The 25102-nt window shown below is 40.0% G+C and overlaps 1 protein-coding gene across 11 annotated transcripts in view; it reads left to right on the top strand.

Moving 5' to 3' along the window:
• The window catches only part of lrrc7 (leucine rich repeat containing 7), a 149022-nt gene that overhangs the window by 88103 nt on the left and 35817 nt on the right, over positions 1-25102 (top strand). For 8 of the 11 annotated variants that reach the window (XM_049587918.1, XM_049587915.1, XM_049587920.1 and 5 more), the window contains 12 exons: positions 3770-3972; positions 10693-10810; positions 12668-12746; positions 13711-13800; positions 14845-14901; positions 17127-17190; positions 17872-17946; positions 18083-18227; positions 19810-19882; positions 20133-20150; positions 23535-23664; positions 24823-24938. In XM_049587918.1, the coding sequence (XP_049443875.1) occupies positions 3784-3972; positions 10693-10810; positions 12668-12746; positions 13711-13800; positions 14845-14901; positions 17127-17190; positions 17872-17946; positions 18083-18227; positions 19810-19882; positions 20133-20150; positions 23535-23664; positions 24823-24938 (1154 nt within the window). In that variant the 5' untranslated portion in view covers positions 3770-3783. The remainder of the gene's footprint in view (positions 1-3769; positions 3973-10692; positions 10811-12667; positions 12747-13710; positions 13801-14844; positions 14902-17126; positions 17191-17871; positions 17947-18082; positions 18228-19809; positions 19883-20132; positions 20151-23534; positions 23665-24822; positions 24939-25102) is intronic. The other 3 variants (XM_049587925.1, XM_049587924.1, XM_049587916.1) reach the window with 1 other exon arrangement.

Below are 25102 nucleotides of genomic sequence, written 5' to 3'. Positions count from 1 at the left end.
GTACATGGAGTGCCTGCTCTACCAGGTGAGCTAATGGGTGCCTCAGAATTTGCTATTTAAGAAATTTAATGTACAAAAAAATGTAAAAAAAAAACAAACATGTTAATGAATTGAGATTGGCACATACAAATGATGAGATCATAAAATTAAAATGTCCGTACTGCCCACCTAGAGTTTTAGTCCTTGGACTTTTTTTTTTTTTTTTTTTTTTTCCTGACTTGGCAGTCCAGCCCATTGACATTGCATTGAGATACAGATTGATAGGGAAAAGGACAACATGGTGCATGCTTAAGATTTTTTTTACACTTGTCTGAGCTGTGTAATCCTCATTGTTGAAATCCCTCCCATCCCTCAGTAGCTACAAACTCATTGTTACCTCTTAGCTCTAAACATGAGGTTTTGGACAAGAACCACTGGTCCAAGGTGTGAGCTCCATGAAAAGCGTTGACTGCTGCTGGGTTTACACATACTGTAGACAAACAGTAAACCTTGGCTGGCCTCATTACGCCCGCTTTGAGCATGGCTGTGGATAAGGATGTATTGATTTTAATGGTCCAACCCTTTTCAGATAAACAGTCCTGGAGGATCGGCTGTCTTTTTTTAAATCAGATTTCACTGGCCTTGAGAAGATAACATAGTGTCCTCACAGTGCTCAAGATCACTCTGTCTATCTTCCCAATTCATCTGGTCACAGTGTGCTGGACATGTGTGTGTTTATAGACAGATAAAGCTGCAGGCCTTATCTCCGAGCCTCCTGGTCTCCCTCTCTCTGCTCTCTACACCTCCTCATTTTCATGTTCTCTCCCTCCTTTTCTCCCCTTGCTCCCCTCCCTCCTTTCACTCCCCACTGTCTCTTCAGCTTTGCTCCTCATCACCTCCCGTTGTCCTCTTACTCTATTTCTCCTCATCACAGCTGGTTTTAGCTCATCCAGATCAAACAGGAAATTGAGGCGGCTGTCAAGATAACTGAAAATTCACTCTTTGTTCTATTTGAAAGGCTGGCATTAATTTTTATTTGTCAGTAGATTGAGTGTAATATAAGCGTTTGGGTTTGAAATGATAAAGCTGAATGATAAATCCTCACTCAAGGATTTTAATACCCGTGGTTAGCCTACTCATGCCATTCAGCCGCCGGCTTTTTAAATGGAGTCGCGTAATGGAGTGACGGAGTGATGTTGTCGCAGAATTACAAAGGATTCAGTCTAATTATATGGCTCTGGCTTGTTGTTTGAAGAGGGTGAAGTGTGTGTGTGTGTGTGTGTGTGTGTGTGTGTGTGGGTGTGTGTGTGTGCGTCTGACAGTAAAAGTTTAGCCTCAGCCTGTTGTGAACTGGGTAACTGCTGGTTGGCGAGTGATGGTTGTGTTACCCATCTGCCCTATTTTACACCTGCCTGGCAGTCATTTAAATGCATTAACAGCAAAGTTGAGCTGAAGCTTATATGAAGCTTCAGCAGTCTGAATTTGAGAAATTAACTGGGTTTCTTCCAAAGTTACCGCCTTTTTTGTGCAAAATTCCCTCTTTTTATTTCCACCCGCTTCTTTGTTGAACTGAAGTGGAGGGATAATCACACAAACGGGGAATTTTGTACTTCAAGTCTGCAACTTAGGGGGAAAATCCCATTTAATTTCACTGACTAAGTTTTCTGAAGCCTCAAATTAACTTTAACTTAACCTTGGAAGGCTTTTTTGCACAGAGCACTGCAGATTTGTCCTTTGTGTCTTCCATACAAACTGCATTAATATGGAATCTCTTTACAACCAGTCTGAACAATTACAGCAACCAGTGCATTGGCTTTTTGATCAGGGAACCACGGTGACACTAAATTTCGCATTGGCCTACAAAAAGATATCATTCCTGCAGTACTCTATTGCTTTCTGTTTTCCTTCCACTGTTACTTTGTTCCACAGTCACCCAAAAATTAAAACAAAAAACACTATGGATTGTTGGATTATGTACTTTCTTTGTGCCGTAAAATGAGACTTTATTTTCCAGGAGATTGTACTGGGTGGCAGGCAGATTTGCATGGTGAAAGCGAGGCTTAAAGGGTACCAGTCTAAACACAGATGGTGTCAGTCTATAGCCATTGCATTGTGCAATAAACATTTACTCCATAATGATAAGTTAAAGCAAGAGGACTTGTCGCTTTCCACTTTAAGACCGAGTTAAATATATATTGTATTACTACACATATCGGTGTCAAAATGACATATAGCATTATCCTCTCCCTCTATGCATGCAAGTACACAGTTATGCAGCAAGCTTAACAAGCTTACAATAAAGGTTGAAGAAAGAAGAAGTTGGAGTTTTAAGTAAGGCTGCCCTCAACTAAGAATTTTCCTAGTTGACAACTAGTCGCCATTTAGGGCCATTAGTCAACTAGTCTGCTGCATGTTTACGATATTAATGTAATTATTATATTATATATTTTGCGCGGGGCAACACAATGATTTGAGTTCAAGGTGTGAGAAAGAATAGTATCAGTAACGTTGTTAACACTGTGTTACATTACAGACAAATACAAAACCGTGCTAATGAACCTTCATTAATATTTTTTATTATTATTATAATTTTTTTACAAGTGCGCTTCACACACTGAGCTAGCTGCCTGTTAAATACATTGTTGGTAAAGCAGTAATGATTGTGCTAAGTGGCTAATGGGCATGTAGCTACTTCCATGTTTCAGATGATGCTTTGGAGTCGACGAATGATAGGCAAATGTTTGCCTGCAGAGTTTACATATCACCTTGGGTTTGTCCTTCACCTTCTCAAAATGATCCCACACTTTGGATTTCCTGTCCGATATGTTATTAACTAGCCCGTGTGATAATAGTGACTACCGTCAGGCTGCAGAGTGTGGTCACTTCCTGTGTCTGCCCTTTCAAATTAAATTCCCCCATAAGCAACCAATGAAATCTTGCCAACTAATGACTTTTCTGGCCGACCAATGTTTAGTCAACTATAAGGGGGCAGCCCTAGTCTGAAGTTTGTCACAGAGGCAATTATGAAACTAAAACAGTATTGGACAACAAACTCAAAAAGATGAGATCCTATAAACAAGAGTCAGACCAAAGATAAGTTGAGTAATTTGACTATTTGAAGCTGAAAATCGTTGATTAAAGAGGTGTTTGCTCACTCCATCCATTCATTATCTTTATTATCCTCTACTGGGTTGTGGAGGGCTGCAGTTTATAATGGGCAGGAGACAGAGTACACGTGGACAGGTGGCCAGTCTATCACAGGGCTGCTTGACGACTCATACTGTAGATGATAAGACTCCACTGATAAGCTGATGGACCGATCTAAGTGACAATGTAATACTGATGCCATGTGAATACTGTCATTTCTACACCCTCAGACTTACATTAACACACATTTTTGCTGTAGATGTTCCTCTTGAAAAACAGGCTCTCTTTGCATGTATTTATTTATTTATTGCATTACTCATCAAAAGCAATGAAATCTGTCACCATTATTGAATTCAGCTCACATGGTTGTTATAATAAATTATTTTAAAATATTTAGGAGAAAATCTCACACATGAATTTTAACAAAGACGCCACAATAGATTATCTCTGAAGTAAAATAACTGATGCAAGTTGGATTTAGTTTGACCATTGGTGCCGTCTAACCAACAATGTACTATACGAGGACACAATGAAATAAATAAAGACTGTGAAGATATTATAAACGTATTGATTTTCATGAGTCGTGCACTCTCTGAAACAAATTTAACATCACCTCCCTTCTCTCCTCTTCTTGCTTCTACAGTGCAGTGTCTGGAAATGACCACTAAGCGGAAGCTGATTGGCCGGCTGGTGCCGTGCCGTTGTTTCCGTGGCGAAGAGGAAGTGATCTCAGTGTTGGATTACTCCCACTGCAGCCTGCAGCAGGTCCCCAAGGAAATCTTCAGCTTCGAGAGAACTCTGGAGGAGCTCTACCTCGACGCCAACCAGATTGAGGAACTACCCAAGGTAACTCCGAACCACATGTCAACCCCTTTAACCCTTGCCAAGCAAAACCTAAATGTGATCCTTGCAAATTCCTGGCCTCATGGAGACTAGCAATAAGTTATAAAATTAAAAATAATCTTTTTTAATAAACTGCTTTTCAAAATAGAGTAACCAAGTGCTTAACATGTCAACAATAAAACAGACAAGACATGAAACCAGCAACTTTCAAAAGAACTGATTAAAACATTTTGGTATATAAAAACTAAGGAAATAAAAGACAGTTTAAATGAAGTTAAGACTCAAGTAAAATCAGGAATGGCTCTCTGATAAAAGTTTAAGAAGAGACTTAAAGAGATCACTGACTCTGCCAACCTGATTTCCTCAGATTGCTCCAGAGCCTCAGGCCCTGACAGCAAACGCTCTGTCCCTTTTAGTTTTCAGCCAGGCCTCTGGTGCAAACAAAAGACTTCTGCCGAAGGACCACAAAGTACATTCTGATGTGTGCGGTACTAAGAGGTCAGTGGATCGATTCTTTTTACAGTATCGGTTTCCTCAAGGTGATACATGTAAATGTACTGAACCTTTCAAGTTCTGATACCTCTTGCAAAATATAGTATCGGTTTCTCTGTGACACTCTGTTGCAGTGTATGCATGTTCAAGAGCTAATGCTGCCCGCCCCTAAAAACTTCTCTTTAATGCTTTACCAGTCATCATGTATAAGTTTACATTAATAAAAAATATAATAACCATTTAATGCATTGATTCAGCATCTCACTTGTATGTAGGTGGGCGATGTAAGCTCAATGCAATGTTACAAAAATGTCACTGACCAATGGTCTGTCAAGTAGCAGACGTCCCACTTCGCGAACGGTTCTTTTGGTATCGTTCAGTGAGTGTAGCTGTCAGGCTGTCTTGACTTGAGTCCAGTTCATTCGCTTTTTGATAACTCACAGTAGAAGGAACCGTGAGCAGTATCCTACAATAACAGAGTAGGCAAGTAGGGACAGTCGGAGATTCGTGAGCACGTTATTTGACAGGCTGATTTGACAAGATTTGTTTCTTCATTTTCACCCATCATTTATGAAGACCTACACGTGGACCAATATGCATTGCACCCTCTTATGGCCGCGATCACTTTAATTAAAATATACTGTTTGCTGCACACCTTGTTCTGGGGAGCTGTGACGTACGTTTTATTTTTTCATATGTTGGTGGAAAGCACAGCAAATATGCATTTTTTCACTTAAACGATGCAGAAAGTGTAAATATGACATATATTTTATTGCTTTGTGGTATTTGACAAATGTTGATCTCTGTTCTTTTAGAATGTTGATGTGAACAGACCCTTCATCATGAACTCCACTCCTAATTTTAACCCCACTTATCCTCGCTCTAACTATGACTTACTCCCACAGAAATTGACACTTAAATGTATATTTGTATTGCAGGAACCTGTTCACTTGTACAGGGAGGCATTGGTGATGATAACATAAAGAAGTTTACACTTCAGAAAAAAGTCTAGACTTTTTAGAGTCTGAGGGTGGCATCAAGGCCATGCTGGTACCTAAACAAAAAGGGTTTATCCTCTGGACTGTTGCCAATCCAGAACATCTTGCACTCAGCTTGTCAGTGTACATTGCAGTTTTCATCACTGTACTTTGTCAGCCTGATTGCTTTGAACTGAATGCTAATGTTAGTCTTTACAAAGTCATTGGGATTCTTCCTCTATGGATCATCGCAGTTCAGCTATATTTCCAAGTCCTAAGAAAGTTCAGTAATTGTAAACATGAGTATCTCAATCTCAAAGCCAGAAACCACAGAAGTAAATCTCAAACTTGTCATGTAATCAAATGTAAAGTCTGAAGGTGCATGTACAATGAATGGGAGACTGATTTCGTGGACCTGCAGAATGTTTGTTTTCTTTTTTATACCCACCTGAGCTTTATTCTACTGTCGTGTTCTCAGTTCGGAAACAGAAAATGTTCCCATATGCTCAGAACATTCCTCTGGGTGCTCTCAGTTTTATCTATAACATCTTTCCCAATTCATTGTCTATGGAGCAACTCCAGACTTTATACCTTATGACATCTGTAGTGTAATATTTACTATAGTGTTTGTACTGTACCTTTAAACTGACCTTTAAAAGATACGTGTTGAAGCAATATAATCTGTGCAACTGACAAATTACACACTGGTTTAATATTTCATGTATTCTTATGACACACACACACTCATTGAGCACTTAAGCACTGTGGTGGAGAAGTACCTAGGACTCACTGTGAATCATTTCTAAAAATAGCATGAGGATGGGTTCAGAAAACACTAGTGGGGAGTTAGGGGAATTGCAGTTTGTCCTGATATGACCCTAGAGGGGGAAGGACTAAAAAATGCTGAGTCAGCAGAAATGTGACACTGACATGGTGGGAAGGACTAAAACTCAGCAGAAATGTGACACCTTTATGATCAGTGCCCAGTGGAAAAGTTTAAGGAAAAGAGATGACTCAGCAGAAATTCTACGATAAAAGAGCGAGCGCAAACAAAGAAATTTCAGTCTTGCTCCGGAGCTTGACTCATTGAGTTGTGATGTGTTTGTTGCCTGCGAGCACATTAAACTCAGTTGCATCTGATTCTACGTGTCTCCAGTGATTTTTTTCTGACCTCTGAGTATTTGAGTTTTTGATATCTAACGGAAGACAAAGAAAGTCCATTTGAGAAGAAAAGAGCGAGGTCGCGAGCTTTCTGGCTCAGGACCTTGACTTTTTTGCTTCAACACATCACTAATTTGAGTTTTCTTACTCTAGTTTTTGGATTTGTGAGAGTTGTTCATATTTACTTACATTTTTGGACTGTCTTTGACCAAAGAAATAGCATGTAATAATTTCGACTATAGGAGTAGTTCCCCTTTAAGTCAATGGGCTCCAGTTTCCCAGCGCGGCGCAGAGCTAGTTTTGAGCAGCGCAACCCGAGGCGCACTCAGTTTGGTAGTTTGGCAGACTGAGGTGCGCTGAGATGGGTGTGGCGGCGCAGCAGGGGGAGGTGTCAACAGATCCAGCTTGGTGCACTGACATTTTCTTGCCAAAAGGCTTTGCGGAAGGTGCGCTAAAAGCTCGCCAGCTGAAACCAGGTCTACTGTCAGCGCAGGCGGAGTGTAGCTGGTGTAAGTCGAAGTTTGGCTGACTGACGGACAGTGCGCACATGTCACCAAAACCTCATAGGCAGGTTAATGGAAACCCAACCTGATTTGATTAACACAGCTGCAAACTAATGAGTTCACATCCCTCTCAGCCAACCACAAACAGCCACAGCATCAGATAGGGAGTATATATTCAGCATCTGTCATCTTAGAAAAGTCAAAAGAAAAGAAACAGAGTGAGACTGCGAAAGAGAAAGAGAGAGCGTGCGCATGAGAGAAACGCCTCATTGATTTACAATTGTGGTGACCTCCTCCCAGGCTACCTTTGCATCATCAGCCCGTGGAGGTCTGCTCGCAGTTCCGTATATTCGGAAGCTGCGAGCTTGGACCTCCCGGACCAAAACATCAGTTTCCTCCTGGGAGAAGTTTGGTCATCTGACGCTGCTGCTCTCTTCTGCCATGGCGAATTTAGTAAACTCTCATTACACCTTCGCGCGGCGCATTTAAGGGCGAGGAGAGGGGCTCATTTGATTGGTGTGATGTGTGTAAAACCCACTCCACGCCTTCTCTCCTCCCTCTTTCCGACTTGTGCAGGTAGGAGGGACAGAGGTGGGAAAGAGGAGTAGCTGCGCCAGCGCGCACAGTGTGCCAAACTTGCAAAATCCGCCTGGCCACACCCAGTTGGCGAAGCGCAGGTGCGCTGCGCCTTGCCCGGTCTGCGAAACTAGAGGCCTATGTTTCACTCTGGACTGCTTCCTTCCTTCGTTGCACAGTTTGTAAATTTGTGATTTTGTGCTATGTAAACAAAATGTTGTTGACTTGACCAGCCAACTTAACAACATTCTAAAAGAAAAGTAACATTTGAAGAGTCTTGAGACTTAAACTAGCAGAATTGTTTTTTTCTGGCATGCGTGTAATGTACAAATATCATCCCATACTAGACAACAGCAAGAGACAGGCAACTACTGATGCTTTCCAATCGCTGACTGCAAACTGTAGGGAGCGAACAATACTCAGTTTAAAGGGAACTGGGAACTGTGTAGGGAAGAACTGAACAATGGCTCATCAGTGCGGCAGTTGACGAGCAAGATTACCCATCAACTCTTTGCGAGCCAAACCAGTAGTGAAGTTATGACTCTGTGTAACTTGAATATTACAACATGTGTACATTACCAGGGTAAGCTACAGGGGAAGTGATGTCTGCGCTGGTATCATTGCATGGTGTTCAGAATGGTGAAGTCTTGTCAAGGGCAGAACCGACATTCCCTGAACAGGGAGTCCAATCAGGGAGTACTTCTTATGTGCATTGTGGCACGGAATGCAGCTATGGGGTGACAGAGTCATCTGAGGCCACGTGAGACTTTCAGAAAACCCTCACGTGAGCAGTAATGAGGTGAATTGCCCTTCCAGTATTTCAAGGAGAATTACAGGTGCTGTTTATAAAAGGGCTGTCTCATTTTATTGATATCCTGTCCTGGTTTAAATGACAGAGATGTTGAATTGGATTTCTAAATATAACCCGCATGAATGGAGACAGTCTAATAGGGCTGTGTGAGTGGCAGGCCAAACTTGTTGCAACCGACAAAAAGCCTTGACAATGTGTATGTGTATGTGTGTGCCAAGAAAGTATAAGAGCTATCAAGGCTGCCAGAGTGATTGGCCTTTATGTAAGAGAATTGGAGAGCTCCTTAAGTGTGTGTGAGTAAGTGATTGTGTCCTTAAGTAGCGAGGCCTGGCCTGACCCACGGGCACAGAGCAGCCTTTTCCATGTTTAGCTTGATCTGGCTCTTTGGCTGCTCCTGTTATTTTTATTTTTGACAACAGTGACAGCGAGGTGTGACAGAGTAAATGTGGCTGGCGTCTTAACACTACAATAAAATATACAGACACAATGATTTTGTCCAAGAAACAGCATTATATTTTGTGCAGTTTATGATTTAGTCACAATGATTTCATTCTTTAAATGTTTGCATGGGTTTCCTTCCTTTGTGCAGGTTAGGTGACTTGAAGAGTGTCTGCAGGAATGAATAGGAGTGAGCATTATGTTTGTTTGAGAAAAGAACACATCAGAAATTGCACATCATAAGATAATAGTTGGATGCTTGAAGTATGCTACACAATAAATCACACTCAGTTGTTGAAGTCTGGGTGACACTGAGCAGATGAAGGTACAACTCTCAGATAGCACATTGGTGTTGTGGAAATCAGCACACCATGAAAGTGTTTTGGCATATTTGATTTGAATTGATTTTTTAAAGTGATATTTTAATTATTTATTAGCTCTTAAGGGACTTCATATTAAATATCAATGTGAATTCAGATCTACTGGTATGCAGTTGATCCTCAGCATTTTACCCAATGGGGATGCCGCACCACCTACAATGACATGGATGTAATTGAGGTCACCTGTTCAGAAGGCACCAAGCACGAGGCAAATTCTGTCCCTTACCCAGATGATACTCGCGCTGTACAGGCAAGAGTGTGGTTATCTACTTAAGAGTCCTCAGAGTGATAATTTATTTTTATGGTCTCTCTTTTAAGGAAAAAAAAACAACTAAAACGAACACTATCTTTTTAGCTTAGGCTAAGAGATGTGGAAAATTGTGTACATATGCTGTTAATGACCAATTACCAACCACAAATTGTTTTGGGGGTTTTTTTGGTACTTTTTTATTTTGATATTGGTAAATTAAATGTGGTGCTGAATGGGTGAATGGAGCGCTGCACACCAATCAAGGATTGAGATTATATACATTAGTGGATAGGATAGTTTTTCCACCATCATGTCTCACTTTGTTTTGGATTTTTAGATTGTTACAGATGCAGACATCATGTCTACTGGAGTCTTACACAGGAACTTAGCTTAAATTGATTTTAAAGAATCCATGACTTAAAAAGGGGTTGAAATTTGCTGACTATACCTGAAAATCATTTAACTTGTGTTTTTCCATTCCATTCCATTCCATTCCATTCCATTCCCATCGTCATCCACCATGAAGTGATCATTTAAATATATATATATATTTATTTATTTATTTATTTATTTATTTATTATCATAGCAAAAAATATGCTTTGGGGAGATATATGTGAATGAAGGTTATACAGATGGTGTGTTAACAGCTCTGTTGCTTCACAGCTTTGGACTTTGACGGGGTTTTTTTTTTTTTGCTTCTGACTTTTGTATGTATTTTAGTATTTGTAACATTTTATTTCCCTTTATGTCTGTGTGTCTTTCTGTTCTCTGTGTTTTGCTATTTCCAGTTTAGCCTTTCTGTACTCTAAGCGCTTTCCTTTTTATGCATGTGCTTTCACTCTTGTATTTTGGCATTTGCAGTGTTTTCCTATTAAGGGCACATTTCCCTGAATGTTTTTGCTTTCACTCAAGTGTGTGTTTTGTCCCTTGGGGCCACCGTATGTAGGAGATTAATTCTGCATTATTCATTGGAAAAAGGCAGCTAAAATGGCACTGCTTTTCCACAACATTAAGTGGAGCATGCCTCCAGCTGACGTTCTCGCTCTCTGTCCTTTTGTACCTTTCTACTAAAGGTCTGCGTGATTTTGCCAACAGACTATAATATTCCATTGTTTCCCCTCTGTGTTTCCATAGCAACTCTTCAACTGCCAGGCCTTGAAGAAGCTGAGCATGCCCGATAACGACCTGTCCAACCTGCCCACCACCATAGCCAGCTTGGTTAACCTCAAAGAGCTAGACATCAGTAAAAACGGTAAAAATCCTCTCTGTAACATGATGACGAATCCAACCTGAACGAACCTGAAAACAAAGCAAACCTCAGCAAAGTAAAAGTCTACTGCAAACTTACCTTCTCAAGTTAAGTTTGAGTTATAGTCTGTCCAGATACAGTAAAGTATGTGGAGGTGAGCAGGTAAGGAAACAAGGGTAGCACAGATCTCAAATAGCCAATAGTAAAACCTCATAATCAAAATAATTTCACTTCCCAAGTATTTTAGCAAAATGTGACACTGTCTAAACACTTGCAAAGCTCACTGTAGATAAAAGGGTTGGGTAATATGACAGAATATACCATGCCGCATAGAAATGTCAATGTGAAATTTAGCAATACTGTGTCTACCGCGAATGCTATTTAAGACAGGCTACTGTATGTACGCAAGCAGAGTCTCCTCATAGAACAGTTCATATGATGACCTACGAAAATGCACACACAACGATTTGTATGATATCTTACAAATTAGCACCCCCAAATGTTATTGCGTACTTAACGTGAAGTTACGCACTTAGCGTAAAGTTACAGATTTTAGGTTTAGGCAAGGAAAGTTACTGTGGTTAGGTTTAGGAAAAGAAACATGGTGATGAAGTACTTGCAGATATGACTCAAAATTCAGTCAAAGTTCACACACTTCCAAACACCAGTCTCTTGGTAAAAGTCCTAGGGGAAAGTCCTGTGTTTTGTGACCCATCTACCTCCCCAGTCTACCACCTTAAGGGACCACTTCCTTCTTTATTTTTTACTCGCATCAGCACCTCAGTCCTGTGATCGCAGCCTTCCCAAATACATGGATTAAACACAAATTACTGTCTCATGATAATGTAGGATATGTACGAATTTTGTTGCATACTTTTTGTAGAAAAGCATATGAACAGTGTGTGACAATGGACCAAAAATCAGGGCTGGATTGTAGCATAATCTCATCATTCTTGTGACTTGAATCCAAGCCTACAGGGAGTGTGCAGGTTTGGAAGCCAATTTCGTAGTGAGTGGCCAAACAATGTAATTACATCCACCATGAGATGCCCTGGGGTCCAGAAAGACTTTTTCCCCATAGACTTGCATGGCTTAAGAAATCAGTGGATACGTTTTTTGACATCACACCCCCTGTGAAATAATTAATTTCCCAAACAGAATTTGATTCATTTGCTCCAGTAACATTTGCAATGTCTAGAAGAGCAATTCAATCACATTATCCCCATTTTAGTTCAGCAAGATGTGAAACTGAAAGTTGTTGGCTCAGCTGGCTGAAGTCTCTAGTGCACCTGCTCTATGGGTCACACAGTGCGGAAGCAGTGCCGATCATCCGGGTAATTTTAAAGGCGGCAGTTTAACTTTTTTCTTCATCCACTGCTGAGCAACATTCATAGTAATGAATGGGGCTCCGCCTCCTTCTCCAACACTGTATCCAGTTCTCTTTATACATCCATGATTGAGTCCAGCTGCAAGATTATGTGACCTGGGTAGACATGGAGGAGGAGAGTGAAGTTGTAAATATAGAAACCTGTAAAAATTATTGTGCCCAGTAACCTCAAAACTTCTAGAAGATTTTAGTTTTTCAGGTGTAAAGTCTATTAAAGTTCCAAATGAAGAAAGAAAATAATCATATCTGATGAAGTACGGCATGGTTACTTTAAACTATTTGTTAACTGAATTCACATAACAGTTACTGTATCTTGATATACAAAGTTATCGTCATATAAAGTTGCATGTACTGTGATAGAAGATTTTGGCCCTTGTAGATAATAATTCCCTGCCTTTATAGGATTTCACTCAACAAAAATAAATAACACATGCCACCACATTTCCTCTCCCCTCTGTCTTGCTCTGTTACAGGTATCCAGGAGTTTCCAGACAATATAAAATGCTGTAAAGGCCTGTCTGTGGTGGAGGCCAGTGTCAACCCTATCACCAAGTAAGACACCAACACACACATCTTACTCATATTACAGCTGCTGAATCCGTTGGAATACTCAGACCTCTGGTTTGAGGTCATGAAATATTAAAGTTTATGTCCAGCACATTTTGCAAGGTGGACACATAGCTGCACAGACAATAAACTGAAAAATTCAGGGGCTCATTTATCTGCTTCTGGATAACAACCTGAGATAAAACACTGACTCTGGCATCCTAAAAATAAACATCTCTCAAACACTTTCAAATTGGCTCGTTTATAGTATCTTTTGGAACCAGGATCTATTGACGGTAGAAAACTGTGTTCCATATTTTGTTGATAGCACCAAATTTATCTACCGGTTTGAATGGACCTGGACTCAGCTCAGTGTGTGATGGATTGTTTGATGCATGTGCTACAGTATGTACTGTATTCAGCTGTTTGTGCAGATTTTTCTCTGCCAAAGGGACCGACACTGTTCAAGATTTTTTTTCCCCTGCTTTTACGTATTCCAATCCATACATATATAGCACCACAGAGGTGCTAAATATTTTATAACAGTTGGCTGCATCCACAGACCCTACACTGCCATACAATCATATATATGTTATTTGCTCAGCTATTGCTCGACATTAGCAGATATAATTGCTACAATAAAGAACTGATGTTGTTTACTATTAGAGCATCAGGTGTTACGGCAGTAATTGCTGTTTTCCTGTTGGCGTAATGTCCATGAAGCACAACTGGACTCAACCACACAGTATACTGCAGACAGAGATGCTTCTTTTACTTTGTGCGTGTGTTTATGCGTGCAGGAGATGAGTCATCTGCGGACTAACAGCAGTTAGCTGTTTCTACAGGGTTGTTATGGGAACAATGTCCGTGGCTCTTCAAGGACACACATTTTCTTTTTGTTACTCTTCTTTTCCATATGTTCTTATTTTATTTGTGTCTTTCTGCCTCTCCCCCTTTCTCTCTGTTCCAGACTCCCAGATGGTTTTACGCAGCTCCTGAATCTGACCCAGCTCTTCTTAAACGATGCCTTCTTAGAGTATCTGCCGGCTAACTTTGGCAGGTAAAGGGATGCGTGTATTGTTAGTGTGCACTGGTTGTGACTGGGGGTGGTGGGCAAAGCCAGGTTTGTCAGCCTTTATGCTTTATGTATTGCACATACTTAAATGTTTTTTGATTATTTAAAAAGCTGATAATGAGGCACGATAACCCTGAGGCTTAGGCCTTTTATGGAGTTTTATCTTTAGGGCATCTTTTATATTTGAGGCATGTTTTCATCTCCCAAAAAATATATGGCTGTTCCAAGGTGTTCTCATTCCAAGTCATCACATATGGCAGCTTTGTCAGTGGCCATTCACATCTACATATTATGCACTGTTTAACCCAGGATGCTGCAAGTAACGCCAGGATGTCAACAGAAGTGCATGGTTAGGTTGATTTGGCTCTACATTCATACAGGAAGCAAACACATGCTCCCAGGTGAAAGCCTGTGGTTTGTTGAACCCATCTACCACCATTAGAGACTTTGCAGCTCCTTATGTTATGTCATTACTGCCGGTGTTTGAACCTGACGGCATCCAGCTGCATATCATACCACTGCTACAGGTGCCATTTGGCTGACCGGGGCATATCATAACACCACGAAAGGTTGCATCCAGCTGCATAACAAACTGACACTGCCCAGCCGCATATCAAACTGACGCAGACATCACTGACAAAGCGGAGGTATTTGACAACTTCAGAGTGAGAATGGGCTGTCTAATCCTGTTCCATTCAATCAATTAACCCATAAATATACTTTTGGCATTTCATTCAGGTGAAGTCATGGTGTTGTATTTTTGGTTTATTGCTTTATTACAATTCTATTTCCAACAAGTTGTTCTGCAGGTTTTATTCTGTTATTGCGGGTGAGGGCAGCTTGTACTGGTCAGTTGATGATGAATTTCAAATGAAATCCTGTGAAACATGAGGAAGCTCATGAGTGACACTGATTAGAAAACACATTTGAAACTGGTTCTGGCCTGGGTCTTTTTCTACATTTTTTTTTTTAAATTTGAATTTGAATACACCAAATAAATTTTTCATTTATGTTCCTTTTGTTTATCAGACTCTCCAAACTACGGATCCTGGAGCTCAGAGAGAACCACCTGAAAACCATGCCAAAGTAAGACAAACTGCCATAACTGTGTGTGAGAAAGAAAGAAAAGAAGGGAAGACACAAAATTTGCACACTCATAAACACACAAACACAGATGCTTCATGATATTACTGAGTGTACGTTTGCTTTCCCAGGTGTTCAGACTAAAACTATATTTATCCCTGGCAGGTGGTCTTGAATACTAATGAAGCCTGTCATAACAGTAATGTGTTTTTAGTTAGTAGTTTTAAATGTTTCCTGTTAACCATTAAAACTGTACCTTACACAGATAACTTTCAAAAATGTAGAGTAAAAGTGATTTAAATTAAAATAGATTATGAAAAGCATTAATAACAATGCCAATAATACTACTGCTGCAATTTCTACTTTACAAGTACAACTACCACTGCACAGCCGTCCTTGCACTTTAACTATTAATATGGTTAATAGTATGTGTTGGCTGTTGATCTGCTTCCTAAATGTGAGCATCATCAGCCAAGGTTTTTCCTTAAAATGTTTTAAGTTGCAGGGGAATCACACCATTGCTCTCCACCTAGCTAACCTGAGAAAGAAAGGGACATTCATGTCTCCAAAATGTAAATTAAATGATAGTAAATATTAAAAAGGAAAGATGCAGCTTTAGTAAACATCACTCCCCAGGAAACTATACCACATTTGCCCTATTTTTTTCTTTACTAGCATTATGGACAGTGCTACAACACATATTAATCTTTGAGCATATACAGTAAGCATACATCCTAAATGCCACCATTCAATAGAAAGACTTTCTCAGTAATCATTCTGTGCAGTTAGTAGATCATTTGATACTGTTGTGTCTTTGCTTTGACACTTTATTCTAAATATAAAACAGCACTTTGACCCATTTGTGTACACACTAAAGTCAACATGGGCTTACAGAAATTTGCCTGAATACAAAATTAGTTGCATTATTCTTTCCAAACTTCTCTAATTATGGACACTGCATGCAGTATCAAAGGCAAATTATCCACGGCAGCATTCTAGATGCTACTTCTAAATTAAAGCAAAGCAGAAACACAATAACAATCTTAACGCCAGAATAAATTTACAGTTCTGCAAACCAAGAATACATTATATTTGTGTATTTTTCAGCAGAATTGAAATTTTCATCTCAACAGTGCTTTGACAAAGGTGTGTTTAGGTTTAGGCACTAAATCCACTTGGTTTTGGTTAGGAAAAGATCATGTTTTGGTTTAAAACATCCACCCCTGGTGGTACAAAAGTTGCTGAAAAAGTAATGATGGGTCGGTAAAAAATACCCAAGTTTGGTGGCTCAAACACTGCAAGAAAAAGCTGCAATGTGCCAGAAATTCCATCAGGAAATTACACAATGTGTAGCTAAAACCACTTAGGTTTGGTGCTACACTCAAGGTGCTGTTGTTTGTTGGTCTCAAACAGTGATCTGTAGCTTGGCAGCTGTGTTGCCCAAGTATAAGGCCATCCACCATTCCCTCCACCTCCTGATGAGAAAAACAGCTCATGTACTATGTTACTTTACAAATGTTGATATGTTACATATGAATCAGGAAAGAAAAACCCAACGAGGAAAGCAGAAATACACCACAATGTACAACAGTAATATTATCAGATGTAATTGTGTATTGATTCAAAGATTCAAAGGTTTTATTTGTTAATGAGTGAAATGCAGGGTGGCATAGTTTCAAGGCGGTACTCGAAAGCTAATATGCAATAAATCAGTGGTTCCCAACTGGTGGGTCGTGGTCTCCAAGTGGGTCACGGGTCCATTCTGAATGGACCACAATTGAAGTTTGTAAAATACACAATTTATTTTCAAGTACAGTGAATTTCTGGCACAGAGCTTTTATTTTGAAATGCTTTTTCCGGCTGTAGAGTGAGTGACAAATGGACGCCTGCTTAACAGAGACAACAAAATAGCTCGACAACATGGCCAAAGTATGATGCTGAATGTATTAAACTGTGTCGACCTTGACCTAATGACTAAGGAGAAATCTGGACCCCATGGCTGGACTAATTAGGAACCACTGCAACAAAGAATAATAATATATGTAAAAGTAATTATTATAAAAAAGACAAATGAGAAAAATTCAAACATAAAACATATACTTATACAAATACAAGTATTAAAATGTGAAGGTGTATATATGGGCTGTGCTTTTTTTTAGTATATAAAAGTATAAAATGTAGATATGTCACAATGTGGTAGTGCTAATCAATGTATGTTCTTCTCTCAGGTCCATCCATAGACTGACACAGTTGGAAAGGTTGGATCTGGGTAGCAATGAATTCACTGAAATGGTGAGACTAATTGTATTTTGAAATGCAGCATGAATTAAGTGTTCAAATATACATTTCCTTTGTGATCACAGGAAGCTCGTATATTAATGTCTCAGTAGAGGCTAGCCAGTTGAACCATATTTATTTGTTAAAAGACGGAGGAATCCAAACAGAAACACAGATGCTGTGTCCTATTTTATGGGGCCGCTGCCTTCTAAGTTCACATTTCAAGACCCAATACGGCATATGGTCAATCCTCTGCAGGCTGCAGCAAGTTCAGCCTGTTACCATCCTTCAGATAGACCCTGAAATGGGACACAGTGACACGATGCAAGGAAGAGAGCTCTGGATGGAGGCTGACAGGATATGACATCAGGGTCAGACAGGAAGTTGGCTATAACAGAAGTCAGTTGGCTGCATGGTTCTTGCCAAGACCGAGGGAGCATGCAGGGAGAGATTGCCAGTCTCACCCACTCTGCCAACATTTTTTTATTTTCTTGATTATTGCCAAACACTTGGTCGAAAGATGCAGTAAAGTTATTTGTTGGATCTGTAGATGTTCACAACATTAGTGCTGAGATGGTGTCCTTTGATGTTGATGCATAATTCAGTTGTTTTATATAAATAGCCACATATTTGCATATTTGTGGATGCATATGAAATCATTATATGCTGATATGGATTCTTCTGTTTGCATGTTAGCCGGAGGTGTTGGAACAGATCCACAGCCTAAGAGAGCTGTGGCTGGATAACAACTCTCTACAGTGTGTACCAGGGGTAAGAACACTTTCAGCTCATACAGTTAAAAAACAACTCTGGAAATATTTGAATGACACTGTTGTTCAGATTTTTGCTCATCTGTCTTTTCTTGTCTTTTGATTGTTCCTTTCTCTTCTCGCCCTGCCTGCTGCAGTCGATAGGAAAACTTCGTCAATTGCGGTACTTTGACTTAGCTAAGAATCGTATTGAGACGTTGGACACAGATATTTCAGGCTGTGAGGCCTTAGAAGACCTGCTGCTATCCTCCAACATGTTGCAGCACCTCCCTGACTCTATAGGTACACACACAAACACATACACACATGCTCACACAAAGACACTCATACACTGAAGGTCATGAAGATGTGGCAAAACATTCAGATTCCCAACTGTTAAGGTTCCGATGGGTCTGTACAGTCGGCAGCAGCAGAGGACTGTAGTTATACTGGGCATATCACAGAGTGGTTCTAGCTGAGTGAGAGTGATGTAGCACATTTAACTGAAAGGTGTAATAGCGATAATGGTGTCATTCTATATTTTTCTTACTGGCAACAAATCTGATGAAAATCTGATAAAAAGCCACACTGAGTCATGAATATCTTAAAAAACAGGTCACATATAAATAGTTTCATTTTCAGTAATTTACTAAAACAGCTGGACTCTGTAGTTTTCAGCAAATGATAGTCAAACAGGAACACATTTTGCATGTGTTTGGGACTATTTTTAGACTCCAATTGATATGCATTTTGTTGCGCTGGGAATATTTATGGCAGCAGGATGGTGTATGTGGGACTGACTCAAAATAAACTATAGTGTTCATGGCAATGAAAGAACATGGCACCCACTGCAACTGTGTGGCTCACTGATTAGTACTTTTTGGATAACACCGGAGCTTTATTATAAAGAGAAATACGCTGCATCTGCACTTAAAGAAAAATATAGAATAGCACCCACTCTATATTTTTAATTTCACTTCTTTCAGTTAAAGCTGGGATATGCAGATTTCTGGAAAGGGCAAAAATCCAGTGTTTCCCATACATTGCTTTATTTAATCTTACAGTGTATTTCATTGTAGAACTGTCTCTCTGTTTATCAGACCACAAATAAAACCAGAATTAGCGAGCTACCACACCCCGCATTCCCTCTGCCTTGCTCCCCGCTGCTGTGGACTGCTTCGCCAGGGGAGGGCAGGCAGCAGCTCTGGGGATGGACATTTGGCCGGCAGCTTTAGCAACTTAAATTCAGTGCTTACGGCGGGCTGATGGTCCTCCCAGAGTATTCTGTAGTGGCGGCAAGTGTGGCGGAGGACATACTTTGATTCAAGCCTCTAGCTAGTTTGATAAACATGAACTTAGATTCAAAACTGTGAACCTTTGGCTCTGGTTAGTAGAAAGCTAAACTATTAGCAACATTTTTTCTTCATCACTGAAACGCTTTGCCAATACTGACACGTTTTTCTATCTTGTTTATTGTCAGACTCTCTTTTTGACTCCCTTTTTACAAGCCCATCTTCATTTTTTTGGGTTGCTTTGCAGCGTAAGCAGTTGTTGCTAATGCTGGAATAGCAGCTTTCATGCACAGCCAATAGGAACGGCCTCTCTCTGAAATGATCTGTGATTGGCCAAAGTCATGGGATTTTCTAAAGTCTGAAAACAGAGCCAAGGAGGGTGCAGAAGTCTCATTTTCTCTCAGACCACTTGAATTACAATGTGTTGAAAGGTTATTATGGGAGTTTTGCCCAATGACGCCAAAATAAAACTGCCTACCTCAGCTTTAATGTGGTTGTAATAAGGGCCATTTCATAGCTGAGTGTATATTTATTTGAGTTGCATGATTGTGTGTGTTAATGTGAATGTATCTGCATGTTTGCGTATTGTTTAGGAATGCTGAAGAAGCTGACAACATTGAAGGTAGATGACAACCAGCTGACCTCACTGCCTAGCACCATTGGAAGGTAAGTCTCTCTCATACACATACACACACACACACACACACACATACACACACACACGCACAAATGAATAAGCCATAAACTTTTATTTTGAAAACACCTTCAACAGTATTCTTGTCAGATTTTCTCAGCAGGTTTTATCTTTGGTGGGTTGTTGTTTTCCTTGTATATTACTGTTAGTTGCTGTGTTGTAATGCTGGCTCATGATTGGGGGGTTCTGTGTGTTGTGTTTGCTGCGTTGCTGTGGCATTAGTGCGAAGCCCAAGCACGGGTGAGTAAAATTAGCCTACTGGATCCAGGGGTGCGTTCAGAGACAGACAGATGTTTAATTGCATTACAGATACAAAGCTCACAACCACATGGGGCTGTGGGAAACATCTTAAATTTATGCAAATTACATGCAAACATAAACTTTAATACAGTTTCAAGGCATTAAGTGATCATTTTATTTTTTCTTCAAATTTGCCTCCCAAACTTTTTTACAATTTGGACTCAATATTTGAATAAAATCTACATTGTTAATCAGAAATGTACTTTACCAGCTCTGCTCAGATCTGCTTGGTTGAGATGGAAATGATTGCATGTAAAATGATTACAGTAATTTGGTTACAATCTAATCCATCACAGTCCAGATTCAATCACAGAAATCAGATTAGCTTCTTTTGGAAAAATAGATGAACATTTGTCGAATTAAGCAGAAACATTTTTGAAACATTTCTGAACTCAGAAGTATGGTCATTGAGATTTTCTTTAAATCTCTTTATACTTTAGAGATTGCTTATGAGCATAAAATTCTGCTCACATCGCAGACTGCAAATAAGAACTCCAGGATTGATAGATTTTGGAAGAAAGTCAAACCAAACAAGGCCTGCAGTAACAGAAATAATAAATTAAATCTGTATGATTTTGATTAAATTGATCATGCTCGCTTCTGCTGTTTGAAATACTTGAATAGTGACTTATGTTGCTAAGTATTGTGTGAATCAGTTAATCTGTGATGGATTACATTTTTAAAAGACTATTTAACACTCAGTGACATATACGAGACTTAAATGCCACTCTTTGCAACATATTTGTATTGGAATGCTCTGCAAACATTTTGTCTTCCTGAACAAATCCCGGGTTTTAGCCTCAATAAGTAGTAATGTAGATCCATTGCTTCCCCTCTGATTAAACCAAAAAAACCTGAAAAGATCCTTTTCTTACCCCTCTAGCTTTTAACTCTTGCTTACTAATAATGAATGTGATCATATTTCTACTCATCTGTTTCTACCTATGAACAATTCTGTATATTCCTACATAAGTTATTTGTTAATATTACTAAATTATTCAGAGTTTATATCTGTAGAATTTATGCCTGTACCTCAACCAGCACTACATTGTATTTCCCTCCAGCTGCATCAGTGCAACAGGATAAATACTGTATACCGCATATACACAGAGCTGAATCAGTAGATGTGTTTCTGTACTTGTCTTTATGGTTGTACACCCCACAGCATTTAGCATAACGTTTAGCTTAACCAGAGGTAACTTTAAAATAAGTGTGCAAGCGGAATATTTCACCCCCAAAATAATCATTTGTGTATCAGTTACTCCCCTTGTGTTACCTTGAACTTGTGAAGACTACCAACGGTGAACCAAGATGAGAATTCTTGATGAATGGAATCATAGGGGGCCACATTTTACAACTCTCACACAACCTGTGCAGCACAGTATAATCCAAGTCTCATTTGTGGCCAGGAAGCAACAGGCGTGGGTGAGCGACAGCATACCTCAAACACACACGCTTGCCCAGGTGCACTACTTGTCTGTGTGTGAGACTGTTTATGCAGAAGTGTTTTAAATAGTACGGTTTTAGCAAAAGTGCATGTGTTTGGGGCGCACTGAGCATATGACTGGATAAATGAGACTTCTGAGATGAGATTATACTGCACAAGTTGTGTGACAGTTTTTAAACAGATGTTTTATGGTTTCGCTTTTATTAAATGCAGCCACTGTATACTTCAATTCATTAAGAGTGTTCTCTGTTTTCTCCGGATTCTTTGTTTATTGTGGAATTATGCAAGAAAAACATTTTTTTCTTCACAGTCAACATAACATGGGATGAGTAATTCATGTACAAATTATCATTTTGTGGGTGAAGTATTCCTTTAAGTTTCTTGCTGCCTGGTGAAAACCACACACAAAAGCATTTATGCTACACGAGGGAGGTTTAAACCTTGAAACTCTGTCTTAAAGTGACCTAGTGACTGCTCACTGAGCAACTGTGGTCCCTTGCACCTTCCATCGAGTGCAGGATTATGAAGCTGGTCGGCAGACGGCAGCCAAATAATCTTAGGAGTGCTGTTAAAGATGTCGTATTTGACACATTCAACTCTAGCTCTGTATTTTTGTAGGAGAAAAGGCAGACTTTTTTTAAGAAGGAATACAAAGAATGCTGAGAAGAAAATAATAAACAAGGCATCCTTAAATGTTAATATAGGATGTGAAACTCCTCTCCTCCCCTCTCTCCTGTCAGACCGTATGGTGGCCCAGATGGTCCGGTCCATCGGGAATAATAATAGCAGACTAATGCAATGTTAACAGTGACAGTACATTAATGTAAAAGTGTTGTCTCATTAGCATTAGCCTGCTGTTAGCGTGCTGCTAGGCCAATGATGGCAGTCGAGGGGGGGTCAGGGTGTCCTGTAGAGGGCCTGCTGTGGATGTTACTGTGAATCTTGGTTGAGTGAAGAAGGTGAGATCCAGGTTGAAGAATTTTAGACATCAAAGGGGACAAAGTGGGGAAGAAATGATGTGTGGTCAGCAAATGAGACCAAGTACATAGTAATCCCAGATTAAGATTGATTTGGTTTATTGAGTCTTAATTTATTGACTGATTCTTCAATGTGATGATCTTTACTTTCTCTCAACACTCTTCTTCTAAGTTGCTGCTATAAAGACAAATTTCCCTTCTTATTATTACATGTTACAGAATAATGCTGGTGTTATTTAATAGTTTTCTTATTGTGAACAAATCCCATAAAAAGGCCAAAACCAACACTGTGTTAGTCCTTGTCTCAGCACTCCATCTGTGGCACTAAGCTTCAGGCCCATTTATTCCTACTGAAGATGTTACTCTTAAAATATAAATTATTATTATTATTTTTTTAAAGGCTCAGTAATTTCCTAACACTGCTTAAAAGTTACTGAAACAGTAGGAAATAGTGCATTTGTTTGTGAATATTTTAAGCTCCAGTATTGTGGAACCAACTAGATGTAAACTGCAGTGTGTGTGTGTGTGTGTGTGTGTGTGTGTGTGTGTGTGTGTGTGTGTTCATGGTAATGAAGGAACATGTCACCCTGTGCAGCGTTTAACTCATTGATGTGTTTTTAATAAATTCTGGACAACTAGCTCTGTTGCACAGACGAATAAGTCGTATCGAGCTTTACCTACAGACAATACTTGATCGTGGGATGAATCCATTCTCGGTTCAGTCTTTTCACAGGATTTGTTGGCAATAGGAAAAATAAGAAGTAGCACCATCCTTATCCTCTTAAAACTTAAGCAAGTCTGAGTAATCTAAGGTTGCAGCAGAGATTTTGCAGCCCGCAGAGTAATTTCTATGTCATTTTTCTTTGCATCTCTTCTTTTCTGTCTGTTCTTTTCACCCAGTCTGTCTCTATTGGAGGAGTTGGACTGTAGTTGTAATGAGTTGGAGTCGTTGCCTCCCACTATCGGCTACCTGCACAGCCTGAGGACCTTCGCTGCTGATGAGAACTTCCTCTCAGAGCTGCCCCGGGAGGTAGGAAGATTAACACATGATGAACACTTTCATATCTGCACTGCAGTGCTGGCCTTCATATTATTTAGGGCTGTAATGATTAGTTGATTGACGGAAAAATTAACCAGCAGCTACTATGAAAGTCGATTAATTATTTGAGTGATTTTTGAATCAACAAATATTATAAATGTACTGCTACCGGCTTCTCAAATGACCCTTCCCTATCCCCGCCCCTTTGTGATGGTCCATCAAGCTGTCTGAGCTAATATGGAGCCCACACTTTAACTAAAACTGCACTCCCTGAAGAACTTTAATCAATTTTTTTAAAGGGGTTCAGAGAGAAGCGGACAGAAGACTGGAGTGTTTGTGATGTCAAACTCACTCAGCAGCAAAAACTGATATAAGCTAAAGTCTGACGTTCAGATCACAGTGTAAAAGTGAACCACTGCCTGGCAATCAAGACAATGAAATTAAGGGGAAACTTAACCAATATTCAACCAGCTATGTGCCATTTTAGTGTGCACAGATGAGTTGTGTTTGGCTCCCCTAATCCCCTAACAAACACTGTTCATCTGCACACACTGCAGTGACACACAGCTGTTTGAAAATTGACAGTTTCCTTGTTTCCCCCCGTTGTTCGTGTAAAGCAGGGTGGGTCTTTATTCACTGTTATAATCATTAAAAAGCAAAAGCAGCATTTGGATACATTCAGTAGGCTATACCTTCAGTAGCTAGCTAACCCTACATATATCTCCTTCCAACCTCTCAGGATAACGGGTGCCATTTTTCCATGCACGACATTTAGCTTGAAATCTGCAAAACCAGCCTGAAAATAAAGAAAATCTGCAACAATTGCATGAGAGCCTACGGATCACAGCTGTATAGTTGTCACGCTCTTGTCCGACAACTGTCTGGACGATGCTATGCGATGATTGGCCAGGTTGTGTAAAAGGGGTGGGACGTAGCCAAGGGTCAGTTGTGAAAATTTGCTGGTTCTTTTGTTATTGCACTGTTGGTCAGAGAAAATAAGCAATGTATCAAGGAAACCAGTAGCTGCAGCCCTAATATCCTTCAGACACATCTCTGTAATGTAGCTTGTCCCTCCTGCGGCGGATCATTTTCGTTGCAATACTTAACTGTAATGTGATCTGATGGCCGGTGTGTATGTCTGTGTTTCAGATCGGTAACTGTAAGAATGTGACGGTAATGTCGCTGCGGTCCAACAAACTGGAGTTTCTTCCTGATGAGATCGGACAGATGACCAAACTACGAGTCCTTAACCTCAGTGACAACAGGTACACACACACACGCTCAGATGACCAAAGTATGACTCAGTAGTGACAAAAGGTACACACACACACACATACACAGGCAGGCAACACTTTCTCAATGGTCGTTTTGCTTCTGTAGCTGCTCTCACGGTCTGCAGTTACCATGGGAATGGGTGAGTGTGTTGCCA

This window comes from Epinephelus fuscoguttatus, linkage group LG10 (genome assembly GCF_011397635.1).
Source record: "Epinephelus fuscoguttatus linkage group LG10, E.fuscoguttatus.final_Chr_v1".
In the NCBI taxonomy this organism is placed as follows: Eukaryota; Metazoa; Chordata; class Actinopteri; order Perciformes; family Serranidae; genus Epinephelus; species Epinephelus fuscoguttatus.
This window is presented reverse-complemented; position numbering and strand designations above follow the sequence as displayed.